This window comes from Pseudorca crassidens, chromosome 2 (genome assembly GCF_039906515.1).
Source record: "Pseudorca crassidens isolate mPseCra1 chromosome 2, mPseCra1.hap1, whole genome shotgun sequence".
Lineage (NCBI taxonomy): Eukaryota > Metazoa > Chordata > Mammalia > Artiodactyla > Delphinidae > Pseudorca > Pseudorca crassidens.
In genome coordinates this window covers 39,138,584-39,164,410 of record NC_090297.1, presented here as the reverse complement: position 1 = coordinate 39,164,410, position 25,827 = coordinate 39,138,584, and the positions used below count along the sequence as shown (strand labels likewise).

The following is a 25,827-nucleotide window of genomic DNA, read 5'->3' as shown; positions in this document are numbered from 1 at the left end:
TGAATGCACATCCACCCCTCTCCAGCCTTGTCACCTTCAGTGGTTTACTTAATATCTCTTTGCTGCAACTGCCCCCTCCCACCACCCCAATCTATGAAATGGAGCTAATACTAGCCCTACCTTAGAGTTGCTGTAAAGATAAATTAATATGGGCTTAGAGAGTTCCTGACGCATAGTAAGTGCTCAATAAACATAGCGACCCTAGTAATCAATGGATGAGGACTGCTTCACAAATTGCAGAGGATGGATACGAGGCAGGAGGTGGAGGGGGAAGGTCATGGGATTCAGGGTCAGCATCCTTCCCTCTCATAGTTCTTGAATGTCTGCTATGCAGCAGAGACCAGAGAGGCAGGCTACCCGCCCTCACCAATCTCTCAGTCTAGACAGGCAGGGAACAGGGAATTACCTGAAATGGACATCTCAGTGGGATAAGTGCCACAACCAAGGGAAGATCCGGGGTCTGTGATGGGGGTTGAGGGGAGTCTGGAGGGACGGGCTGGGTTTCAGTCCAGGCTCCACCACACCCCGGCTGTGCCGCACTAGAGGTGCTTCTTGAATAATCTGATCTCAGTGTTCTACCTCTAAGCATGTTAATAATAAATTCTCCCTAGCTGTTTTCTGGCTATTTCACAAGGCTCCTGAAAGAAAATGGGTAGGCAAGGTGTGGGGGATGAACGTGGACTGTGCCAGTGGACCTCGGGAAATCCAGCCCCAGACATGGTCCAGAGCACAGCCAAAGGTCCTAGGCTGGGGGTCCGGGAACAGGGAACCCGCTCTGCCCACAGCTCGCCGTGTGGCCTTGGGGCAAGCTTCATCCTGCCTGTTCCGGACCCCTGTCTTTTCTCCTCTTCCATGTGAAGAGGGAATATGAAGAGATGAGTGCTTCTCAAACGAGGCTCCAGGGCACCTCTGGGGTCCCACAGAGAAGCGCTGGGAGCCTGTCACGGGGGTGGCATTGAGCCGGGGGGACTTCAGGTAGACAGCCTGCCTCCTTTACCTCAATGAGGGCAATTCCCGTTTCTATCTGCTATACATTTTGATTTCCAAGTAAGTTTCCTCTGGAAAACAATAACAACAGAAAAGGACTCCATGGCTAAAAAGGTTTGAAAAACTGCTGGGCCCTTCTAGCTCCACAGAGAAGGTTTAGGTCTAACTCTTTTCTTCCAAGCATCTATTCCACACTCACTACATGCCAGGACTGTTCTGAGCGCCCTACAGGCTGAGACGTGCTTCATTCACTAGAACACCTCCCAGCTCCACGAGGGCCACACGACTGCAGAAGTGACTCCATGTGTCTAAGAGGGTCCGGGGGGCCATTCCCCACCCCCCAGCCGGGGCTTCTGGGCGCCCGAGCCGATGACCTCAGCAAAGGCCAGGTGGAGCCAGCGCTGAGAAGCAGCAGGGCAGGTATGTGCAGCACAGGGTGTGGACACAGGAAGTCTGTGTGTCCCAGCCCCCAGAGGAGGAGCGCGCTCCAGCCCGCCTGGACGCTTTCATCCCAGGCATCTGCTATGCAGGAGGAAGTGCCTTTTGCCTTAGCAATGTCCACGACAACAAGGCCGCTGCCTGCTGCGATCCATCCCCAGCCACCCTGCTGCCATCGACACCCTGTGCCAGGTGGCTGCAGATTGGATTTCAGGGGTGGTGGCTAGAACCTGGAAGCCTGGAGAAGGCCCAGAGTCGGGGTGGTGGGGTCTGACCTCATCTCCAGCCAGCTCATTATGGGAAGCAGGCTGGGCTGCCAGAGCTCAGTGCAATCCAGCTCTCCTGCCCGACCAGAAACAAAAGTAGAAGGGGATGGGTGGAGGCGATCTCACAAGCACAAGCTTGGCCCAGTCGCCCAAGACAGTATTTTAAGCCAGACTTTGTGTACCTATTGCCTGAGCTTTTTTGTTCAGATTATGTGCTCTGGAACCACGTGGCTAATGCCACTTGGAGGAAACTTCTGCCACGTGGTGGCAGCGTGCCCCAAGTGCAGACAGAATGCCAGAGTTCTAGGGGCTAGTGTGAAGGGCTTACTGAGCAACGTTGAACTGTGAATTGACCACAGCAGGTGTCAAAGCGTTAAAGGAAGGATGGTGACACCCTCTACCAGGCACAGTGCTGAGTTCTGCCAATGCAAAAATAAATAGGATGCAATTCCTGTCTTCAAGCGGCTCATCGCCTAAGGGCGGAGACAGGTAGCTAAACTGCAGTTACAATCTATCGTTCACGCCCTGCTGGAGGGAAGCAGGGTGGGTAGCTCATCTCTCACCACAGCTGTGCTGTGAAGCATTTCCTCACATGTCTGGGCCCAGCTGCAGGCAGGCAGGCAGGCTCAGTGGGCTCAGCTGGGCTCACTTGCTTGTCTGGGAGCCGGCTGGCTGTCTGCCGGACTGGGACAGCCTTGGTGGGAGAACGGAAGCAACTGGGCTCTGCCGTGCACGCCTCTCGCCCTCCCTCCAGCAGGCCAGCCTGGGCTACTCTCAAGGCAATGTGGTTGCGTAAAAGACAGCAGCACGTGTGTAACGCTGCCCCCATTTGGCTCTGGAGGATTGTAATGCTGGCCTCCATTTGTAATGCAGCAAGTCCAGAGTCAGAATGTGAAGGAGCTACAGAGTTCCATGGCCAAGGGTATGTATATAGGGAGGAGTTAAGGTCTGGGGCCATTACTATATCACTCTGCCACACAGGGAGACAGTGGGAGCTCTGGGGAGGGGCCTCACCCAGCCCCCAGGTGGTCAGAGAAGCTTCATGGAGGAGACATCTGAGCGGACCCTGGAAGGCCAAGTCTCTATTTGCAAGTGGAAAGCGGAGGTGGGAGGTTTCTCGTGCACAGGGAACAGCATGTACAAAGCACAGAGACAGAAGACTGCTGAGTAGTTTAGCATTTGGAGACACAGGGGCTGGAAACGAGGTCACTGACCACAGCAGCGGCCAGGCCGCTGCCTTGCAGGCCCCAGTGAAGAGCTAGGCTTTTATCCCCTGGGCAGGAGGCATCCATGAAAGTTTTGAGCAAAAAAAAGAAAGTCCATCAGCTTTGTGTTTTTAAAGGATAGCTGTGGCAGAAGAATATGGGATAGGTGGGAAGGGGCGGGGAGTCTGCAGAGAGGAGCATGGGTTGCAGTGGACCCAATGAGAGAGGCTTGGGCCTGAACTGGTGCGGGCGGACTAAGGCTGGGGGTGTGTTGTCCAAGACAGTGTGCAGACAGGATGAACAGGGCCTGAGGACTGCCAGGGAGGCTGGAGCTGGGAAAACAACGAGGACAGGTGGCCCGAGACCACCTCCTGGCGTTTTGCACAAGAATTGCAACCATTTTTCCCTCTATCTGTGCTAAACAACCGACTGACTGGTCAAGCTCCTCCCTTTTGTTGGCCAAAGGAGTCTGGGATGCACAGCTGTGTGAAGCTGGCTCTAGTCCCAGCCGTGCAGAATTGGCCACTTCCCCTCCCCTCCTGGGCTTCAGTTTCCCCATCTAAAATGGGATATTTTAGATCATCTCTCAGGGCCTTGTGCCTTGGGCAGGGCACGTTCCATGAGAGGCACCGTCCTCAAATGCCAGAAGCAATTGGACCGCTAAAGAGTTCCCAGGGAGCCTGTTAAAAATACACATCCTGGGCTCCACCTCAGAGACTCCAGTTCTGGAATCTCTGCGATTTTTGTGTAGCACTCCAAGCGATCCTGATGCCTGGCAGGTCTGGCTGGGCACAGCTGTGTCCCCAGGGCCTGGCACGGTGGCCCAGAGCACAGAGGGGCTGGAGGAAACGCGTGCTGAATGGCAGCACGGATCTGACTTGGGGGCTCAGCTCCTAAGGCCTTTGCCTGGTGTGAGGATGACTTCTGGAGGACGTGGCATTTGGGTTGAGCCTTGACATCTAATGGGCTTTCTGGTTTTTTGTTCATTTGTTTGTTTTGCTTTGTTTGGGGGTGCTCTTGATTCCAAAATGAGTCTGTGCTCCTTCCAGAACTCATCTAGGCACTGGAGAAGAAAGGAGTCAAAAGAAAAACTCGCCCATCATTCCAAAACCTGGACACAGCTAGGTTCTCTTTGCCACATTATTAGATAAGACACTGATGCCCAGAGCTGTACTGGGGACCTGTGAGGGCAAAGGGCTGGAGATGAGAGCAGGGTGCACGTGGCGAGAGCCCAGTGAGTGAAGGCTGGGAGACATGGAACATTCGGGTGGTACCAGCTGGTGTCAGGCCCCTCCCATCTTTTCACACACCCCGTTTCAGGCCTGTTGCCCCAAAGTCCAGCGGGAGGAGGGCCAGTCCTGGAGGGGTCAGGGGCCTCAGCCAGGGTCCCTGAGCACAGCCCTGACGCCTCTCCTCCCTCTGCGCAGGTGCTGTTTGCCCTGAACCAGACCCTGCTGCAGCACGAGAGTGTGCGGGCCGGGAGCTTGCAGGCACCCTACACCACCGAGGACCTCATCAAGCACTACAACTGTGGGGACCTCAACGCCGTCATCTTCAACCACGACACATCCCAGGTGAGGCTCCCCTCCCCCAGCCCGGGCAGGCTCCGGGACACCAGCTCCCAAGGCCAGGCCCACAGGAAGGCATTTATTAGACACCTACTGTGTGCCAGGCGCAGGCAGTCTTTTCTCCAGCCACGGTAAGCAGGAGCTTGGGCACCCCCGTTTTATAGATGGGGGAAACTGAGGCTCAAGGAGGGGAAGAGACTTGCCCAAGGCCACACCACTTATTAGTTGTTATCAAGTTGTCAAGAGCAGTGCTTGAGCCTGGTGTGTGCGACCCTGGGGCCTAGACCCTGGAAGCTTTGCCTGTAAGAACAGGGAGGCCTCGTTGAGGTTTAGTCCAGCATCTGGGGAGATTAAAGCCCAGGAAAGGGAAAGCTCACAGGTGCTCAGAGCTTGGGCTTGAGTCCAGTCCAGGGCTCTCTGCCTCGATTCTAGTCCTAGAGGAAAGATTACCCCAGGCTGGGCAGACAGTGAGTGGGAGCCCAGGAGCTGAGCATGGCTCCACCAGGCCTCCCGTTGCCCTCGGGATAAATTCCAAGGTACTTGGTAGGTAGTCACAGCCCCCTCTCCATGTCCTACCCTCCATGGACCTCATCACAGCCCAGGTCCCCTGCCACAAAGGCCTCATTTTGCTGACCTCTGCCACTTGCAGCACTTCCCCCATGCACGTTGCCCTTTCCCACAGCTCTGCCTTTGTTCAGGCTCCTCCCTCCCAGTTTCCTCCCACTCGGGCCCGGCCGTGGTCCAGTGTCGTCTCACCTGCGGAACCGCCCTGACACCCTGGGTGGGGTTAGATTTTCTCCCGGGCACCTCTAGGCCCCCTGTGCTTTCTGTTTCTGATGCTTGATTATTCATTCATTCGAGAGGCAGCTGAATTAGTCAGAACAGGCCACCTCCCCGCTTAGGACACTGAAAGGCTCCCAATTTTTCTCAATAAAGCCAGAGTCTCTGTGATGGCCTGCGTGGTCCCATGGTCTTTCCCCAGTCTCCACCCCACGTCCTCTGCCTCCCCCGTTGCCCACCACATGCCACTCCAGCTGCGCAGGCCTCCCTGCTGACCCATGAGCCCACCCACACACTTCGCCTTTGCACTGGCTGTTCCCTCTGCCAGGAAGGCCTTTCCCCAGGTATTACCGTGGCTCAGCCCGTCTCTGCCTTCAAGACATAATGCAAGTATCATCGTCTCAGTGAGGCGGGCCCCGACCGGGTCTAGAATTGCAACCTGACGCCCCTCCCCCCCCGCAACCTGTCCCCTTTATGAAGCTCCACTTTTCCTCATGGCCTTTATCATCTTCTCACACACTTATATATCTTGATTCATTGATCAGTCATTATTTATTGTCTGTCCTTTCCCATTACAGCATAAACTCCCTGAGGGCAGGGTTTTGAGTCTGTTTTATTCACTGATAATTGGCTAGAGCAGCGCCTGGCACAGAGCGCGACTCAGTAGATATTGGATGAATGAAGGAAATAGTGTATAAATGCCAGGCCAGTGCTATGGAGAGAGATATGGCAGGGCGCCAGAGAGAGCTGCCCTCATGGGGCTGAGGGTCTCATAGGAAGAAAGGAGAGATTCAACAAGCAACTGCACCGAAGCATGGTCCTTGCTACGAGGGGAAGTAGAGGATGCCCTTGGAGCCTGTGGCAGGAGCAGGAATTTAGGTGGGCTTGGGGTAGGGGTGGGGAAGGGCTGGAGAGAGAAGGAAAGATTCCTGAAATAAGAGAGGTCAGAGAAGAACCTGAATTGGCCACAGACAGGAGGCAGAAGAACATTCCAGCAGAGGAAACCACGCAGACGAGCGGAGGCAAGAGACAGCAGGAGGAGGGCTGAGAGTTTGGGCTGGAGGCATAGCCAGGGACACCGCTAGACCCCAAGCTCCTCGAGAGCAAGGGTGTGCTGTCCACTCTCGTCGTGCTGCCCAGTGCAGGGCGTGGCACAGAGCGAGTATCAGTGAGCGATGCTGCACGGGCAAATGCAGGCGTGTGCTGTGCTCGGTGCAGAGCAGAGAGTGAGGGAGAGGAAGGGTGCGGAGGCCCTGCACAGAAGGCTGGGATTCTGGGTGCCCTGACTCTCTCTGGTAGAGGAGAGAGGGAGGAGAACCCTGGCAGCACGAGGCTCACAGGCGTTTCACCAGCCATCCACCCACCCTGTGACAGAGCCTAGCACTGCATCCTCCGCTGGGCAGAGGCTGGTGAGCCCTGAGCAGCCAGGGAGCTGTGTGCCTGAGGGGTACCCGGTCACCACTCAGGATGGCTTGGCCATGAAATGGCCAGGCTGGGGAGAGTGGTGTGCCGGACAGGGCCCTGGCCACAGAGAGTAGGACACTAAACTGAGAGAGGGAAGAAGGGGGTGACCCCGGGGGATGACAAGTTCAGATTTTCTTTGCGCAGTGTCCAGAACCACTGGCGTGTCTCTGACAGGTGATCTACGTCGGGGGTCTCCCGGCAGTGCCTGTACTTGAAGTAGAGCAGAGGGCACGGGTAGATTGGCCCACCCAGGTTAGAATAGCAGCCCAGGGGTGCACAGGCAGAGTCTAGCCCTCAAGGGAGGGACTAGGCAGCCCCGCCCCCAGACACAGACAAGCCTAGTGTCAGGGCAGCAAGGCTAAATCCAGTGCCCGCGTGCTAACAGAGAAGGGGTCTGCGGCTGGAGGTCTTGATGTCACAGGGGCTGGAGGGGGCAGTCACCGCCTGCAGCCGGGGAGGGCTTCAGGTGAAGGTGGTATTGGACCAGGCTTGAGAGTAGAGTCTGGCCAGGTGTGGACAAAGCCAGGGGCTGGCAGGCAGAGCGAGCTGCGTGGCAGGGGCACAGGAAAGTGGGAGGTCCTGAGGAATGATCTGCAAAGCAGACGGCAGACCATATGGGGGTGAGAATGTTCACTGAGGGGCCGAAACCCTGGGGTGTTTAAGCCAGACAGGGACGTGGTCAGAAAGATGCCTCTGGCTGCAGTGCCGAGGCTGCTGGAGCAGCCTCTGGAGGCCGGGGCTGGACAGATGCAGGGCCCAGGATGATCATACTGGCGGACAGGGGCCAGGCACACCTCACCCTCGGTCGGCTTCACCTCATCCCCCCTCCGTCACACCTTCAGAAATGGCTGAGTCCCTGGCCTCCTGCAGCTCTCCGGTCACTAGCACTGTCGGTGCCCTCAAATCAGCAGGGTGATCCAACGGCCCCTCCCCTGGGAAGACTCCTCTGAGCCCCCAGCCTGTGTTAGGTGTAGAATAGAAATGCATATATTTATTGTCCACACTCGGACACTATTGAGAGGAAAAGGTCAAATGTAATTGAGTCAGAATAATTAATAGCCATGCAGCAATCTACCATAGCCGTGAACCTGGATTGTCTTCAACAAACCGAGACACGTTGTCACCCTGTTAGCGGCCTCCTCCAGGCTCCCACATCCCTCACTGCCCTCGAAAACATGTGTGCCCCAGTGTCCTGATCCCCACTGGTGTGAGCCTCGTCCAGGGCAGCAGACCCTGGGTTATCTGTGGGCCTCCTAGCTGGACACAGGGCTGGACCCACGGAAGTTCTCAGAAGGTGTCTGTTGGATGGACAGGATAAAGAGAAGGGGTGAGGACATTGAGGTTGTGACATCAGCAGACCTGAGCCCTTGACCGCTAGACCTGACCCAGTCCTAGTTGGGGGTCAGGGGAGCCTCACAGCCCCACTCCAGCTCTGCCTGGCCCATCTTCTCATCACTCCATCTTGGACCTATCACTTTAGGGTCCTGGGGACTTAACGTATCCTCTTTAAAATGTTATCATACATCCTGCACTTGAACTTGTTGCAAGAGATTTAAGACTCCCAACAAGTCTAATCACATCATTAATTTGCTTCCATCCAGCCAGGCCTCATCCTTGGCATGGAGCCAGGACCCATCAGCATGAAACATGCAGAGAATGTCAGCCAGCTGCAGGGCAGCCCACGGAACCCAGTGGCTAGCCCAGCTTCTTTGTGGCTTTGACATGGAACTTTCTAGTTCTGTTTTTTTTTTCAAGCTCCCTACATATTGAATGGAGATTCATCACCCACAAATGCACACTCATGGTCAGGGGACTGAGGAGGGCGGGCTGGACACATCCCAGGGAGAAGGCCTCTGCCTGGACCCTCGGAAGAGGGGAAGGGAAGCAGAATGCTGCCTTCAGGCTCTCTGATGGTTCTGAAGGCCGCCTCTCTGTCATCTCCATCTCTATACCCTGTCCAAGGCCACCCTTCACTGTAGCCCCTGCCGTCAGAGGGGAAAGATGACGCAGCCAGCCCCATCCTCCAGGCTCGTTGTACAAAGCTGACGTTTCATCAAGACTTCCTTTGTGCCACGCGCTGTGCTAAGCGCTTTCCAAAACTGACCTTGTTTAATTCCTATAACAATATATATAGCCCCTATATGACCAATTGGGAAACTGAGTCTCAGAGGGGCCAAGTAACCTGTGAGTTAGAGGCCACCCAGCTGGTAAGTGGCAAAAGGAGGATTCCAACCCGAGCTGACCCAGCTGTTCAGGACTCACATTCACAACCTCCAGAGCTGCTGCCTGCGGGCCACCCATTCATCCATGCGTCCACTCATTGAACAAATGTTTATCTGTCAGTGCAGCATCGTCCCACGTTCCTTCCACACCCAAGGAACGGAGAGAAGCCTGCGAGGGCCAGGTTTCCAGATATAACCCTTCTGAGTCACAGCCTCTCTTGTGCTCCTCCCCCACTCAGAAGCCTGCAGTGTTTCCTATGGTGGCGTCAAGTCCACGTGTGGCCTGTTTTATCAGGGCTGCCAAGCATCCCCTCCATGGTTAGGGGAGGGAGTAAGAACTCTATTCCTTCCTCTATATATCCATTTGCCAAACAGTCCCCAAACATCAACTCTGTGCTGGCCCTGATTGGGCACTGGCAGAGCTGCTACATACAGCTATCTAGGTTGTGCACTGCTCAAGTTTAGGGCATACCAGTCATATCAATGTCTTGCTCCTCCCAGAACAGCATATCAGGCATTTCTGGCAGAGAAGCCCCTCTAACTCAGGGAATACCCTGGTCCTTGGCCAACAGATAGCAGAGGCAGGTGTCCCAGCCTCCCCAGAGTCCCTCTGGGTTCAGCCTCCATTGATGCCTCCATTCTCCTCAGAAGGAGGGCTGACAACTCGTCAGTGGCTCTGGAATCCATGTGGCTGGGCTGAAACCTGCAGGACATTAGTCTCCTCGTGCTGGACTCGCCATCTGGCCAGTTCAGAAGTCAGCTAGGCCTTGTGTCCTGTGCTTTGGGCCTGGGTTGGTGAAGACAGAGTGATGAAGGGGGCACCCCTTGTGAGAAAGGGCTTGGAGGTTAGAATCACACCGGTGGATTGTGGGGAAAGAGCAGGTATTCTTACTCATGGCCTCAGGGTCCTCCGTGGTCCATGGCTTCCTCTCCCACCCCACCCACATGCTAAAGGCCACAGCACTGGAGCAGGTTAGAGAGGCAACGTGTCGGGAACAGAAGAACAGGAAGAGGCGATGTGGTGAGGAGGGACGGCACATCTTTATGTTCAAGGCTCCAGAAACCTGTGCTGGGCACCTACTTTGTGCCAGGCAGCAGGGGCCCAGGAATGACAGAGGTGCTGTCCCTGTACTCAGGGAGCTCTCTGCCTCGTTCAAAGACACGTCAGAAATGCTGGCCCCAGGCCATGCAGCTGAGTGTGGACATGGGGCCGAGAGCTGGGAAATATGGATAGCTCCAAGCCAGGTTGTTGAACAAACCCTTGTTATGGAAGGAAGCCTTGGTCCTGGAGTTGAAATTTTCAAGAAGGGATGGAGGGTTTGGGTTACGTCCTGAGCAGCGGTGGAGCTGGGGATGCAGAGATAGTGGTGGCAACAGAAAGTGGCCAACCAGGGCTGATACACTGGGAGAATCAAAGGTTATGACCCCTCCTCTGACCTCTGTAGGGTGGGGTGGGCTGAAAGGTGTCCACGACAACACCCATCATCTCATGCAATCCCCCTCAATACCATCAGCCCCAACTTATAAATGAGGAAACCTGGACTCAGAAAAGTTAAGTAACTTGGCCAAAGTCACACAGCATCAGAACAGGGCCTGAAGCCCAGGTCAGGCTTTTCGCTACACCAGGCAGATCCTCCACACCTGCTTGCTGAACCAGATTCCCTGTACGTGCCAGTGACAGGGTCAGTGCTACAGTGAGAGCCTCCCAGGACCTCTGTGTCCGGAAGCCGAGGTTCAACAAGGCAGAGACGCGGGAGTGATACGTGTGTGAGGGTGGCGTCCAAGGGCTCCAGCCTGGCTATGCCATTTACTTAGCTGTGTGGCTGTCCACCTATCTCTGGATCTTTCGCTCTTCTTTCTTTATTTGTGAAACTGGGATAACAACAGTCATCTCAAAGCATCTGGGAACTGATGAAAAGCATCAGTTACCTGAATAAAGGTAAGTTACCCAGCCCCACACTGGGCTGTGTGTGTTTATTGGAAGCCACTCTGCTCCAGGAAGAACTGAAGGCAGCAGTCTCTGTCTTGCCTTTACAGCTACCCAACTTTATCAACACCACCCTTCCGCCGCACGAGCAGGTCACGGCCCAGGAGATCGACAGCTACTTCCGCCAGGAGCTCATCTACAAGAGGAATGAGCGGATGGGGAAGAGGGTCATGACTCTTCTGCAGGAGAACGAAGACAAGATCTGCTTCTTTGCCTTCGGAGCAGGTTTGGACCGGAGTGGGGAAGGGATTGTTTGCCAGATCCTTAAGGGCTGGGAGGGTTGCTGGACCCTCTTCTGACCTCTGCTTCATAAAGGGAAAAGTTGAGGCCCCGAATGAGCAGGGAAAGCCACACAGTGTTCAGCAGAGCTGGAATCCAACGCGGGTCCCCTGCTTCTGGTCAAGGCTTCTTCTGTGACAGTCCCCATGGACAAGGGCGGTGACCACTGCCAAAACCAGGATAACTTCTGTGGCTCCTTCATGCCCCAGGAGGCCATGCTGAGAGCCCAGACCTGAAGCCAGCTCCCAGTGTCCAGCCCAGGCTTGGGCCCACCCCTCAGAGCCAAGGCCAAGTCAGTGAGGGCCACGTGGCCCAGTGGGGAGAAGGCGGCTCTGGCATCCCACAGCCCTGGCTGTAAATCCCAGCCCAACCCCCTCCAGACTGCATGGCTTCGGAGGGGACCTTCTCAAGGGCTCAAGTCCCTCTTCTATGAATGGGCAGTGATAACAATAATTATGTGATGAATTGAAAAGACCTACCTTGTAGAATAGTTGCAAAGATTACTACCACATAGCTGGAACTCAAAATGGCAGCCACAACGATCGGCATCATTATGATGATGACAGTTAATACCAATTTTATCCCCACCATATGGACCATGACCTTGATGCTCCTTCTGGGGCTCTGGAAAGTCCAGACACGCAGGTACAGGTACAGGACTTGCTCAGTGTCTCTCTCCCTGTTCCTCTCCTGCTTCTTCTCCCTCACTCTGTCTTCCTTTCTCCATGGCTGTCTCTCCTGATGACAGTGCTGTCCACCTTGGGACCAAGATACTGCATTTGCCTCCTTTATTTATCAGCTCTTGCTCCGGTGCTACAAGGACAAACGTATTTCTTGCTCACACTGCTTGCAATTTGGGCTGAACGAATTCCCCTTGAGGTGGCTGGCGGGCGTCGCACTCGTGGGCGTTGTGCTCCCTGGCGCTGTCCTCTCTCTCCCCTCCCTTCCCTGCCCCGCTACCCACACGCTGCCTGCCTGCGTCAGGCAGAGTTGGATCAAGCCGAGCAGCCTGTCTAACGCAGAAGGGCCTGTGTGGACATCCTGATTCATAACAGGGCGTGTCCACTGCTGGAGGTCTGCCTCACCCACCCCCCACTGTTCAACCCCAGATACTTCAAGGGCAAGATCCAGGGTTTGTGTGTGTCTGCAGCTGTCTTCCCTCCCCTTCGGCCCTCAGCACGGCAGAGGCATATGGGAGGGCCTCAGAAACGCGGGACCTCTGGGACAGCCTCTATAAGACCACACCTGCAGCTGGACGGAGACGTCTGGGCTAACGCTGCAGCTGTGCCATGGCCTGATGTGGCCTCTTCCCTCTCCTCTGGCAGCCTCAGTTCACTCATCTGAGCAGAAAGACCCAGGACTCACTTGGGCCATCTGTGATTCTAGGAGCTCTTCAAACAGATTTCTGAGAAGAGTGGGGTTCCTGTGGCAGTGGGAGGGGCTGCCTGAAGGAGCCAGTAGAAGCAGGACTTCGACAGCAGGACACCTGCTGGGGACCTGGCTTGAGTCAGAACAGATCTGGGGACCATGCAGGGAAGCAAGCGCTCCCCAACACGCACTCTCCCTCACTCACCATCCCAGCAGGCTCCCCAGCCCTCCCTCCTATGGGCATCTGGGCAGTGTATCCTGTGCTAAACCGGCCCACAGCTGACCACAAAAGGGGCACCACTGGGAACTCAACTAGCCCTCAGGCTCCTCCCCTAATGTGAGCCCCTAGAGAGCCCGGTCACTGAGAGAGGCCGGTAAGGGATCCAGCATTCTGCATGCTCTACCTGCCCCACCTGCTGCAGGGCTCAGGACCAGTCACTCAGGGGCTGGGGGTAGCTAATACCTGCTTCTTCCTGTGGGTGTGGAAACAGGAGAGCCTAGAGACGAAAATCACAATGGCCCAGGCAACCACTGACACTGAAACCCCAAGTGCACTGCAGCACAAATGTCCACTCAGGCACCAGGCCAGCACGCAGGCTCCCTACCACCTCCACTTTCTTCCCCATCTCTGAAATCCAGCTGATTCCTGGTCAGTTTTGTTTTGTTTTTTTCTGGGGTTTTTTTTTACGTCTTTATTGGAGTATAATTACTTTACAATGTTGTGTTACTTTCTGCTGTATAACAAAGTGAATCAGCTATATGTATACATATATCCCCATATCCCCTCCCTCTTGCGTCTCCCACCCTCCCTATCCCACCCCTCTAGGTGGTCACAAAGCACCGAGCTGATCTCCCTGTGCTATGCGGCTGCTTCCCACTAGCTATCTATTTTACGTTTGGTAGTGTATATATGTACATGCCACTCTGTCACTTTGTCACAGCTTACCCTTCCCCCTCCCCATATCCTCAAGTTCATTCTCTAGTAGGTCTGTATCTTTATTCCTGTCTTACCCCCAGGTACTTCATGACATTTTTTTTTCTTAAATTCCATATATATGTGTCAGCATATGGTATTTGTCTTTCTCTTTCTGACTTACTTCACTCTGTATGACAGACTCTAGGTCCATCCACATTAAAAATAGCTCAATTTCGTTTCTTTTTATGGCTGAGTAATATTCCATTGTATATATGTGCCACATCTTCTTTATCCATTCATCCGATGATGGACACTTAGGTTGTTTCCATCTCCTGGCTATTGTAAATAGAGCTGCAATGAATATTTTGGTACATGACTCTTTTTGAATTATGATTTTCTCAGTGTATATGCCCAGGAGTGGGATTGCTGGGTTATATGGTAGTTCTCTTTGTAGATTTTCAAGGAACCTCCTTACTGTTCTCCATAGTGGCTGTACCAATTCACATTCCCACCAGCAGTGCAAGAGTGTTCCCTTTTCTCCACACCCTCTCCAGCATTTACTGTTTCTAGATTTTTTGATGATGGCCATTCTGACTGGTGTGAGATGATATCTCATTGTAGTTTTGATTTGCATTTCTCTAATGATTAATGATGCTGAACATTCTTTCATGTGTTTGTTGGCCGTCTGTATATCTTCTTTAGAGAAATGTCTATTTAGGTCTTCTGCCCATTTTTGGATTGGGTTGTTTGTTTTCTTGTTATTGAGCTGCATGAGCTGCTTGTAAATTTTGGAGATTAATCCTTTGTCAGTTGCTTTGTTTGCAAATATTTTCTCCCATTCTGAGGGTTGCCTTTTCGTCTTGTTTATGGTTTCCTTTACTGTGCAAAAGCTTTTAAGTTTCATTAAGTCCCACTTGTTTATTTTTGTTTTTATTTCCATTTCTCTAGGAGGTGGGTCAAAAAGGATCTTGCTGTGATTTATATCATAGAGTGTTCTGCCTATGTTTTCCTCTAAGAGTTTGATAGTGTCTGGCCTTACATTTAGGTCTTTAACCATTTTGAGTTTATTTTTGTGTATGGTGTTAGGGAGTGTTCTAATTTCATTCTTTTACATGTAGCTGTCCAATTTTTCCAGCACCACTTATTGAAGAGGCTGTCTTTTCTCCTTTGTATATTCTTGCCTCCTTTATCAAAAATAAGGTGACCATATGTGCGTGGGTTTATCTCTGGGCTTTCTATCCTGTTCCATTGATCCATATTTCTGTTTTTTGCCAGTACCATATTGTCTTCATTACTGCAGCTTTGTAATACAGTCTGAAGTCCAGGAACCTGATTCCTCCAGCTCCTTTTTTCTTTCTCAAGATTGCTTTGGCTATTCGGGGTCTTTTGTGTTTCCATACAAATTGTGAAATTTTTTGTTCTAGTTCTGTGAAAAATGCCAGTGGTCGTTTGATAGGGATTGCATTGAATCTGTAGATTGCATTGGGTAGTAGAGTCATTTTCACAATATTGATTCTTCCAATCCAAGAACATGGTATATCTCTCCGTCTGTTTGTATCATCTTTAATTTCTTTCATCAGTGTCTTATAGTTTTCCATATACAGGTCTTTTTTCTCTTTAGGTAGGTTTATTCCTAGGTATTTTATTCTTTTTGTTGTAATGGTAAATGGGAGTGTTTCCTTAATTTCTCTTTCAGATTTTTCATCATTGGTCTATAGGAATGCAAGAGATTTCTGTGCATTAATTTTGTATCCTGCTACTTTACCAAATGCACTGATTAGCTCTAGTAGTTTTCTGGTAGCACCTTCAGGATTCTCTATGTATAGTATCATGTCATCTGCAAACAGTGACAGCTTTACTTCTTCTTTTCTGATTTGGATTCCTTTTTTTCTTTTTCTTCTCTAATTGCTGTGGCTAAAACTTCCAAAACTATGTTGAATAATCATGGTGAGAGTGGGCAACCTTGTCTTGTTCCTGATCTTAAAGGAAATGGTTTCAGTTTTCACCATTGAGAATGATGTTGCCTGTGGGTTTGTCATATATGGCCTTTATTATGTTGAGGTAGGTTCCCTCTATGCCTACTTTATGGACAGTTTTTATCATAAATGGGTGTTGAGTTTTGTCAAAAGCTTTTTCTGCATCTATTGAGATGCTCATATGGTTTTTCTCCTTCAATTTGTTAATATGGTTTATCACATTGATTGATTTGCATATATTGAAGAATCCTTGCATTCCTGGGATAAACCCCACTTGATCATGGTGTATGATCCTTTTAATGTGCTGTTGGATTCTGTTTGCTAGCAGTTTTTTGAGAATTTTTGCATCTATGTTCATCAGTGATATTGGCCTGTAATTTTCTTTTTTTGTGACATCTTCATCTGGTTTTAGTATCAGAGCGATGGTGGCCTCGTGGAATGAGTTTGGGAGTGTTCCTCTCTCTGCTATATTTTAGAAGAAGGATAGGTGTTAGCTCTTCTCTAAATGTTTGATAGAATTTGCCTATGAAGCTATCTAGTCCTGGGCTTTTGTTTGTTGGAAGATTTTTTATTTTTTTTTGTGGTACGCGGGCCTCTCACTGTTGTGTCCTCTCCCATTGTGGAGCACAGGCTCCAGACGCACAGGCTCAGCAGCCATGACTCACAGGCCTAGCCACTCCACGACATGTGGGATCTTCCCGGACTGGGACATGAACCCGTGTCCCCTGCATCGGCAGACAGACTCTCAACCACTGCGCCACCAGGGAAGCCCCTATTGGAAGATTTTTAATCACAGTTTCAATTTCAGTGCTTGTGATTGGTCTGTTTATATTTTCTATTTCTTTCTGGTTCAATCTCGGAAGGTTGTGCTTTTCTAAGAATTGGTCCATTACTTCCAGGTTGTCCATTTTATGGAATAGAGTTGCTTGTAGTAATCTCTCATGATCCTTTGTATTTCTGTAGTGTCAGTTGTTACTTCTCCTTTTTCATTTCTATTTCTGTTGTTTTGAGTCTTCTCCCTTTTTTTCCTGCTGAGTCTGGCTAATGGTTTATGATTTTTTTTGTCTTCTCAGAGAACCAGCTTTTAGTTTTATTTATCTTTGCTATTGTTTCCTTCATTTCTTTTTCATTTATTTCTGATTTGATCATTATGATGTCTTTCCTTCTTCTAACTTTGTGGGGTTTTTTTGTGTTTTTTTCTCTAATTGCTTTAGTTATAAGGTTAGGTTGTTTTTTTGAGATTTTTCTTGTTTCTTAAGGTGGGATTATATTGCTATAAACTTCCCTCTTGGAACTGCTTTTGCTGCATCCCATAGGTGTTGGGTCATCGTGTTTTCATTGTCATTTGTTTCTAGGTATGTTTGGGTTTCCTCTTTGATTTCTTCAGTGATCTCTTGGTTGTTTAGTAGCGTATTATTTAGCCTCCTTGTGTTTGTATTTTTTACAGTTTTTTTTCCTGTAATTGATATCTAGTCTCATAGCACTGTGGTTGGAAAAGATACCTTATATGATTTCAATTTTCTTAAATTTACCAAGGCTTGATTTGTGACCCAAAGTATGATCTATCCTGGAGAATGTTCCATGAGCACTTGAGAAGAAAGTGTATTCTGTTGTTTTTGGATGGAATGTCCTATAAATATCAATTAAGTCCATCTTGTTTAATGTGTCATTTAAATCTTGTGTTTCCTTATTTATTTTCATTTTGCATTATCTGTCCATTGGTGAAAGTGGGGTGTTAAATTCCCCTACTATTATTGTGCTACTGTCAATTTCCCCTTTTATGACTGTTAACGTTTGCCTTACGTATTGAGGTGCTCCTGTGTTGGGTGCATAATTATTTACAATTGTTATATCTTCTTCTTGGATTGATCCCTTGATCATTATGTAGTGTCCTTCTTTGTCTCTTGTAATAGTCTTTATGTTAAAGTCTATTTTGTCTGATATGAGAATTGCTACTCCAGCTTTCTTTTGATTTCCATTTGCATGGAATATCTTTTTCCAACCCCTCGCTTTCAGGCTGTATGTGTCCCTAGGTCTGAAGTGGGTCTCTTGTAGACAGCATATATACGAGTCTTGTTTCTATATCCATTCAGCCAGTCTATGTCTTTTGGTTAGAGCTTTAATCCATTTACATTTAAGGTAATTATTGATATGTATGTTCCTATTACCATTTTCTTAATTGTTTTGGGTTTGTTTTTGTAGGTCTTTTCCTTCTCTTGTGTTTCCCCCTAGAGAAGTTCCTTTAGCATTTGTTGTAAAGCTGGTTTGGTGGTGCTGAATTCTCTTATCTTTTGCCTGTCTGTAAAGGTTTTAATTTTTTCGTCAAATCTGAATAAGAGGGCTTCCCAGGTGGCACAGTGATTGAGAGTCCACCTGCCGATGCAGGGGTTGTGGGTTCGTGCCCCAGTCCAGGGAGATCCCGTGTGCCGCGGAGCAGCTGGGCCCATGGGCCATGGCTGCTGGACCTGCGCGTCCGGAGCCTGTGCTCCGTGGTGGGAGAGGCCGCGGCAGTGAGAGGCCCATGTACCGCCAAAAAAAAAAAAAAAAATCTGAATGAGATCCTTGCTGAGTAGAGTAATCTTGGTTGTAGGTTTTTCCCTTTCATCACTTTAAATATGTCCTGCCACTCCCTTCTGGCTTGCAGAGTTTCTGCTGAAAGATCAGCTGTTATCCTCACAGGGGTTCCCTTGCATGTTATTGGTTGCTTTTCCCTTGCTGCTTCCAATGTTTTTTCTTTGTATTTAATTTTTGATCGTTTGATTAATATGTGTCTTGGCGTGTTTCTCCTTGGATTTATCCTGTATGGGACTCTCTGCACTTCCTGGACTTGATTGACTATTTCCTTTCCCATGTTAGGGAAGTTTTCAAGTATAATCTCTTCAAATATTTTCTCAGACCCTTTCTTTTTCTATTCTGCTTCTGGGAACCCTATAATTCAATGTTGGCGTGTTTAATGTTGTCCCAGAGGTCTCTGAGACTGTCCTCAATTCTTTTCATTCTTTTTTCTTTATTCTGCTCAGCAGTAGTTACTTCCACTATTTTATTTTCCAGGTCACTTATCCGTTCTTCTGCCTCAGTTATTCTGCTATTGATTCCTTCTAGAGAATTTTTAATTTCATTTATTATGTTGTTCATAATTGTTTGTTTACTGTTTAGTTCTTCTAAGGCCTTGTTAAATGTTTCTTGTGTTTTCTCTGTTCTATTTCCAAGATTTTGGATCATCTTTACTATCATTATTCTGAATTCTTTTTCAGGTACACTGCTTATTTCCTCCTCATTTGTTTGGTCTGGTGGGTTTTTACCTTGCTCCTTCATCTGCTGCGTATTTCTCTGTCTTCTCATTTTGCTTAACTTACTGTGTTTGGGGTCTCCTTTTCACAGGCTGCAGGTTCATAGTTCCTGTTGTTTTTGGTGTCTGCCCCCAGTGGGTGAGGTGGGTTCAGTGGCTTGTGTAGGCTTCCTGTTGGGGGGAGACTGGTGCCTGTGTTCTGGTGGGTGGGGCTGGATCTTGTCTTTCTGGTGGGCAGGGTCACGTCCGGTGGTGTGTTTTGGAGTGTCTGTGAACTTATTATGATTTTAGGCAGCCTCTCTGCTAATGGGTGGGGTTGTGTCCCTGTCTTACTAGTTGTTTGGCATGGGGTGTCCAGCACTGGTGGTTAGCTGGACGTTGGATGGAGCTGGGTCTTAGCGTTGAGACAGAGATCTCTGTGAGAGCTCTCGCAGATTGATATTACGTGGGGCCGGGAGGTCTCTGGTGGTCCAATGTCCTGAACTCGGCTCTCCCACCTCAGAGGCTCAGGTCTGACACCAGGCTGGAGCACCAAGACCCTGTCAGCCACACGGCGTCCTGGAGCTCAGAACTCCAAAATGGATTTCACTGGGCTGAAATCAAGATGTTGGCAGGATCATGTTCGTTCTGGAGGTTCTGCCGAATCAACTAGCCCTGAAAATGGATGGCGCTGGAGCGTGGGGCCCAGACCCGCCATCACTGGCAGTCGGAGAGCACGGGCCTGGTCAGTTTTTTTGACAGACCACCAAAAAGACCTCACCGCTGTCTACTCTGTCCATCCCCACTGCCACTGTCCTGGTCCAAAGCCTCCATCAGCTCCAGCCTCCTCGTCCTCTCCCCACTTCCAGGCTGCTCCCCATGGTGGAGCCAGTGCAGGGTGCTGGCTCTGTCTCCTGCCAGCGTCCTGAGCTCCAGGAAGGCAGGCTTCACTTCATCATGCCTGTGTTTTTCAGTCATGTGTAATATGTTTTGAGCTCAGTGAAGGTATGAAAGAATGAATGAGTGAAGGAAGGAACAGATGAATGAATGTTGACCGGATCCTCCAATCCTGGTCTCCTGGCCTGGAGAGCTTAGAACAGCCCAGCAGTAAAGTGAGGGCAATGGGAGCCCCACCTTGGCTCTTAGAGACCGTCTGTCCTATGGCAACAGGCCCGGGGCTGTGGGCACATCCTGCCGGCAGATGCCACTTCTGGCTCAGCAGCACCTGCAGCAAATGGCCTGCTCGGTGCTGCACGTCTACGCTCGACCTGAGCATTTCAAAGCCGGACTCAGCCTTCAAGCTCGAGCCTGCCCACCTCATCATAGCCACGGGCAGACTGAGTTCCACAGACGCCAGGACGTGGGTGAAGCTCGTGGCGAGATGGGGACAGAGCTGGGACTGGTTCCCGGGGCCCAGAGCCGTGGTCAGGGGCTCTGTTCTCACGTGCGGTCAGGGAGCCAGCTGAGAGGACCTGTAACAGTGTGTCAGCATGGGACACGTCCACACACAACTCGTGGTGACAGAAGTCCACGCCTGCCTCGCTGTGTCCTTATGGCCACATAGCTCCTGAGTCCCACATCCAAAGGCAGGCTGAGGACGTACATGCAGGGACAGGCCCAGCACTCTTCGGCAGCATGCGACCTACAGACGCACAGGCTCCATGGCACACGTTTCCGTCTGGGTGCCTTTTCCAACTCAGGCCTTCCCAGACCTTCGAGCACTGGGGACCTGAGTCAGCCTGACTCGTTGCCCATCCCCTGTCCGGCCCTCAAAGAAGGCACTGTGGGAGGGAGGGAGGGAGGGTCTTTGCCCCTGGAAATACACCTCGCCATCCCCCAGAGGGTGTCTGTTCGTGCAACAGTCTCTCAGATCCAGTTTCATGAATGTCTCTAGGAAATAGCTTAGGACAGAAATATGATTATAAGACTCCCAGCCACCCACAGCCTGGCCTTGCCCATCCTGTCATTCTATAGCCTGGGGTTCTGCCATTTTACAACAGACCGGCCTGAGACCAGCCTCAGGCTCACTAGGGTGAGGGAGCGAAAGAGCCTCCACCTGCCTAGCCACCCCCCGTGCCCATCCAGATCCTTCCCCAGCCCACCCCTGCTCCAGAACCCCTTCCTGAGAGTCCACAAGCACAGACTGGGATTCCCAGTGCTGCAGGCCGACTGGCCCCTCCTCTGCTCTGCTCTACAGGGAGATTTGATCCAAAGGGTCAGAGCTTTGCAGTCAGGATGCCTGGGCATAAAGCCGGGTTCCATCACTGTTAATTAAGAGAGCTTGGGAAAGCCATTTCACCTCCAAGGACCTCAGTCTCTCATCTGTAAAATGGGGATCATACACCTGCCTCACCAGACTGTGCTAGGTGTACTTTAGGTAATAGCGTTACACTCTCTACTGTGGTGGAGGGATCCTTATCACAGAGACCCTCCTGTGGGCCAGCCACCATTCCAGGCTCTTAGATTACATTACCTCTGATCTTCACAATAAGCCCACGAGAAGGGGGTTATTATACTCATTTTGCAGATGAAAACTAAGGCCCAGAGCAGATGAATGGCTTCCTCAAGGCCTTGCAGGCAGACCTTCAACTTGAATCCTGGCCTCTTGGGTGCTGGTCCTGGCCATTTCCCCCCGTACATGGTGCCCTTGCTGTATACTTCCAGAATGGTTGACGATTTTGCAGGAGAGTGTCTTTTTAGCTGGTACATCCCACAGAAGAGTACTCTCCTTAGCGTTTGGGCTGTTTCTGTATTCAGGAGCTGTTTGACCTCTTCTGGAAGTTCTTCAGCAGGTTCCAGGGCAGTTGGGGTGTGGACACGTGTGACAACTCTGAGCAGGCCTGGGTGACAGCTGGGGACCCAGATGGAAGCCCCACCTCCTCGGGAGGTGACTGTGGCCGGTGTGCAAACCTGGGTGTTCTGGAAGGAGCCAGGCCACTGCCATGGAGGGGTGCACCAGCCCAGGGTTAGGGGAGGGCTGATTCCAGACTGCCAGGCCCATGCAGTTTGACAAGCTGAGCCTACGTGTCCTCAGAGATCTTAAGTGTGTCCTCGGATTTCCTCTGGCCCACAAATAACTGAGAAAAATAAGTACAAGATGGTGAATTTTTTTATTAATGAAGTGTATTAAATTTACAGGCTTATATTCTGAAATGATCTTCCTTCTACTGTGTTTGAAGTTAAATATCTTTCTCTTTAAAAAGAAAATAGTGGTGAAATGAGACAAACAGGGCTTTCAGAGCCCTTACTTGGCAAAATTAAAAGTTGGTAACTGTATTGTTTCTCCCGCCCACCCACCTTCTCTTCAGATAGGAGAGAATCGAGCAAGCCTAAAACATGCTGAAAAGCATACAATAGGAGGGGTGAGGCCAATGATACAGGAGAGAAATTGGGGGAAATGACTAGCCCAAGTTTCCAAGAAAGCAGGAAAGCTGGGGGCCAGAGCTCAGGTAGAGGATATGGCCTTGGATAGAAAAGGGCACTTGGAGAAGGGAGAAGGCTGGCAGGAAGGTAAGTTGGTGGTGGAAAGGTGACCTGTTGGCTTCTAATCAGAGCTCCACTCTGTAGAGGTTGAAGTCATGTGCAGAGAAAGAGGGGCCTGGGAGCTGGTTCTTGGTTTGAAGACAGGAGAACATTTGACGTAAATGTAAGAGACATTGGCCACAAGAACTGACATTGACAGGAAGTTAAATGAATTTCATATCATGAGCCAGCTGTGATTGATTGGTATGGTGACCTGGAGTGCGGTATATGAAGGACGACAAGACCATATGGAAGCTCAGCAGAGAAGAGGTCTGATTGATTAGTGATGTCTGCTGTGGACCTGGATTAGGCCACATTCCTGCCCCATATCTGCTCTGATTGCTGGGAACATAGACCACACTGATTGGTGATTGAGGGCCTGTGAACCTGCAGCGGTCCCAAATCACAGCTTGTAAGATTTTCTACAGCAACACTGGACATCTAGGGTGTGAAGGCAGATGCACCTACACTCCAGGCCTTTTCCTGATTTCATCCTAGAGCCCACTGCTCCATAAGCATCCCGCTGATTGTGAACTACTCCAGGGCAGGCCCATATCTCCGCAGAACTGCCAACACCCAGGAGATGTTCTATAAAGACGTACTAGACCAAATCACCCAGAAACAAGTTCACTCCATTCAGTCACATGGTATCTCTTGGGCTCCAGGCCTCTGGGGTGGAGGGAGAGGGGCTCTCAGTCCCAGGCACTAGAAGAAAATGACAGTTTTGTCCCTAGCTCTAGGGAACTGGGGCTTTCTCAGGTTGTGTTCACTTGTTCAGCCGTCCTGAGATCTGGAACAGAAGGCATAATGCGGGAGCTGGCCGAGCTGGGCTGGAGACACGAGCCAGACTCAAGGGTAGACCAGTTAGCCTGCAGGGCCCATTCATTCTGAACTCTGAGAGCCACTGGTATGTTCTGTAACCCCAGCGTGCTACAGCCTGAATATAATTCTAACTTCTGACCTTACAAAGTCCTTTGACCCTAACAGCCTGTTGTTCTAAGACTGCGTGGTTCTGATATCCCAGCCTTCCATCATCATGGAATTCTAACCCTCCAGCAGAGTTTGCTTCAGTCTCTCTTGGGTTCCTTGGGAGGAGTATGGAGCTAAGAGCCTGCTAGGACCTGGAAATTCCTCCACATAGGACTGCTGCCACCCGTCCCCCACACCACCCACCCGCAGTAAGCAGAAGTCCAAGCAGAAAGCAGGATTTGACAAGTTAAAAGCCAGGCTGTGTGAGCGTCGGAGACAGAGGTGCCGTAGCTGTTACCCCGAGCACCTGCACATCCAGCACCCCCAGCCTCCAGGCTGCGCCAGCCCTTCTTGAGCCCCAGCTGAAGTGCCACAGCAGGCCCATAATCAGGAACAGGCCTGTGAGGCTGGGACACAGGAGTCGACTCATGGTGAAGACCCGGACTTGAGAGAAGGGCGAGATAGAAGCCCGACACATGGAACACCAGTAACATTTAAAAATTAATAACAACGGCGATTGCTCCTTGGAGAGTGGGCACCCTCCTGCTTGAAGAACACCCATATCCGTCAGCTTACGTGGCTTTCACGTCCTCATTGCCTCCCGGAGGGAGACAGGATTGTATTATTATTCCATTTGGCAGATGGGTAAGTCAAGGTGGAGATGAGAAGTGAGAGAATCTTAGAACTGGAGTGGAACAATGGTCAACACTGATGAGGCCATTCTTTCTGATGCCCGTCTCCCTAAAAAGCCATCCAGCTGCTACTGGGGCCCTCTGTTCTCCTGAGAATGACCTTCCCCTCTCCTGACTGGGCCTTCTGGGACCTCTTCTCTGGGATCCCACAGTCCCACAGGATTTCCCTATCACAGCTCTGCTCATGCTGAGCACATATGTCATCTCCTAGTCTAGGAAGGGGAGGGTAGGTCAGAGAAGACTTCCTGGAGGAGGTGAGAATTGATTGGTTGACATTTCCCTGATGCAGGTCCAGCTGCCTTCCAATTCCTCTCCTCATCCCCACAGTCCTCAGGGCAAGACCCCAGCCACCTCCTTCCCCCCCTGGTTCTCCACTCAGGGGCCTCAGGAACAAAAACTCCTCAGAGCTCATGGCTGAGCACAGAAGAGCAACCACAGCCCATGTAGGGCCCTGGTAACCTTAGAAACGAGGGACCCAGCACATAGCACACGCCCAGCCACTTTCTCTCCTCCCGGCCAAATGCCCATGGCCTGCCATTCTCCCCACTTTGGAACATGAGGCCACAGCGTCCAGAAGTGTTTCAGAGTTTTCCGACGGTGTTTCAAAGGGCCCGGCCGCCCCACCATGTACACATCTGGCAGCTGGCATGCCTGCTCCAGGCTGAGATCCTTGGCCAGCGTCACCCTTCCTGTTTCAGCCCAGAGCATCCAGCCAGCCAGAGGAACGTCCCATCTGCTAGCTTGTCCCTAACTGGAGCCAGCCCTGCCCTCTGGACCAGGTTGGACCTCTGTGAGCTAGGGCACCTGGAATGTCAGCTAAGGGCTCAGCACTCTTGCTGGGCATGTGGGGAAAGCAGGGGGAGGAGAGAGTGTCCTAGGTGAAGGGCATGGGCTTCAGAGCCTGACTGCCTGCGTGAGGACCTCAGCGCCTGTCCTCGTAGGAAGGAGCCTGGGTAGACCAGGTACTTGGCTTCTCTCGGCCCTCAGGGTCCCTCTAAGAGGAGCCTGGTGTCAGTGGGCAGCACACGTGCAGCTCAGGCCTGGTGCACGTGAGCTCTTGCGCTGTCAGTATTATTTCAGAGCCCACGGTCCTCCAAGAACAGGACTCCCACCCAGGGGAGAGCAGGGCTGTCCAGGGGATGAGGCAGAAGTGCTCGGTGGCCTCTGAGGACCCAGCTGGGACCCTGCAGGGAGACCCCCACGGCCGGTCTCAGCTCCAAGACACAGTGAGGCTCAGGACGTTGGGCCCCGTCCCTGCCTGCGTGGTTGGCCAACAGGGTGCTCTCCTGGGGTGCTGGGTGCTGACATTCTGGGAGAGGAGCCTCTGGGTGTTATAAAGAGTGGTAACCATGACCGCAGCGAGCCCTGCACTGGGCGCTGCCCCCTGCAGTTCACAGAACCCATCACAGGCTCCGTCTGCAGGGCTCTCCCCACAGTGCCTCATGCTGACCTCAAATCACTCTGCGCAGTCACTGCCTGAGTCTGGCATGGTGTCAGACCCCAGGAGGGAAAGGCCCCACGTCTAACCTCTCTCAGGGTCCCCAGGGCTTCGCACGTGCCTGACATGTAGGAGGTCCCAGTGAAGGCTTGTGGAGAAGGCTCTGCGGCTTCAGGCCTGTACCCCTCCAGGGTACAGGTTCCTCAAAACCCCCAGGGCTTATGTCCTCACTGTGGGACAAGGGCAGGGCCCAAGGAGGAGGCTGACCCCTAGCCTGTGTCCTGTCCCTTCCTCTTCAGCCCCGTAGCCCCGGCATCCCTACCTCACTGCATAGCTCACACTGCCCTGTAATTGTTTGCGTGTCTGTCTCGCCTCCACCCTGTGATGTCCTCCAGGGTGGGGACCATGTGTCTCAGCTCCTGGCACAAAACTGGGTATAGGGGAGACATCATCTCAGTCCTTGCTGAACTGAAAAAGCCCCA

At 51.5% G+C, this 25,827-nt stretch overlaps 1 protein-coding gene across 1 annotated transcript in view; it reads left to right on the top strand.

Annotated features, from left to right (window-relative positions):
* TRABD2B (TraB domain containing 2B) overlaps positions 1-25,827 on the top strand; it is a 219,822-nt gene that overhangs the window by 171,305 nt on the left and 22,690 nt on the right. The window contains exons 3-4 of the mRNA XM_067726063.1: positions 4,324-4,470; positions 10,968-11,142. Coding sequence (XP_067582164.1) covers positions 4,324-4,470; positions 10,968-11,142 — 322 coding nt within the window. The remainder of the gene's footprint in view (positions 1-4,323; positions 4,471-10,967; positions 11,143-25,827) is intronic.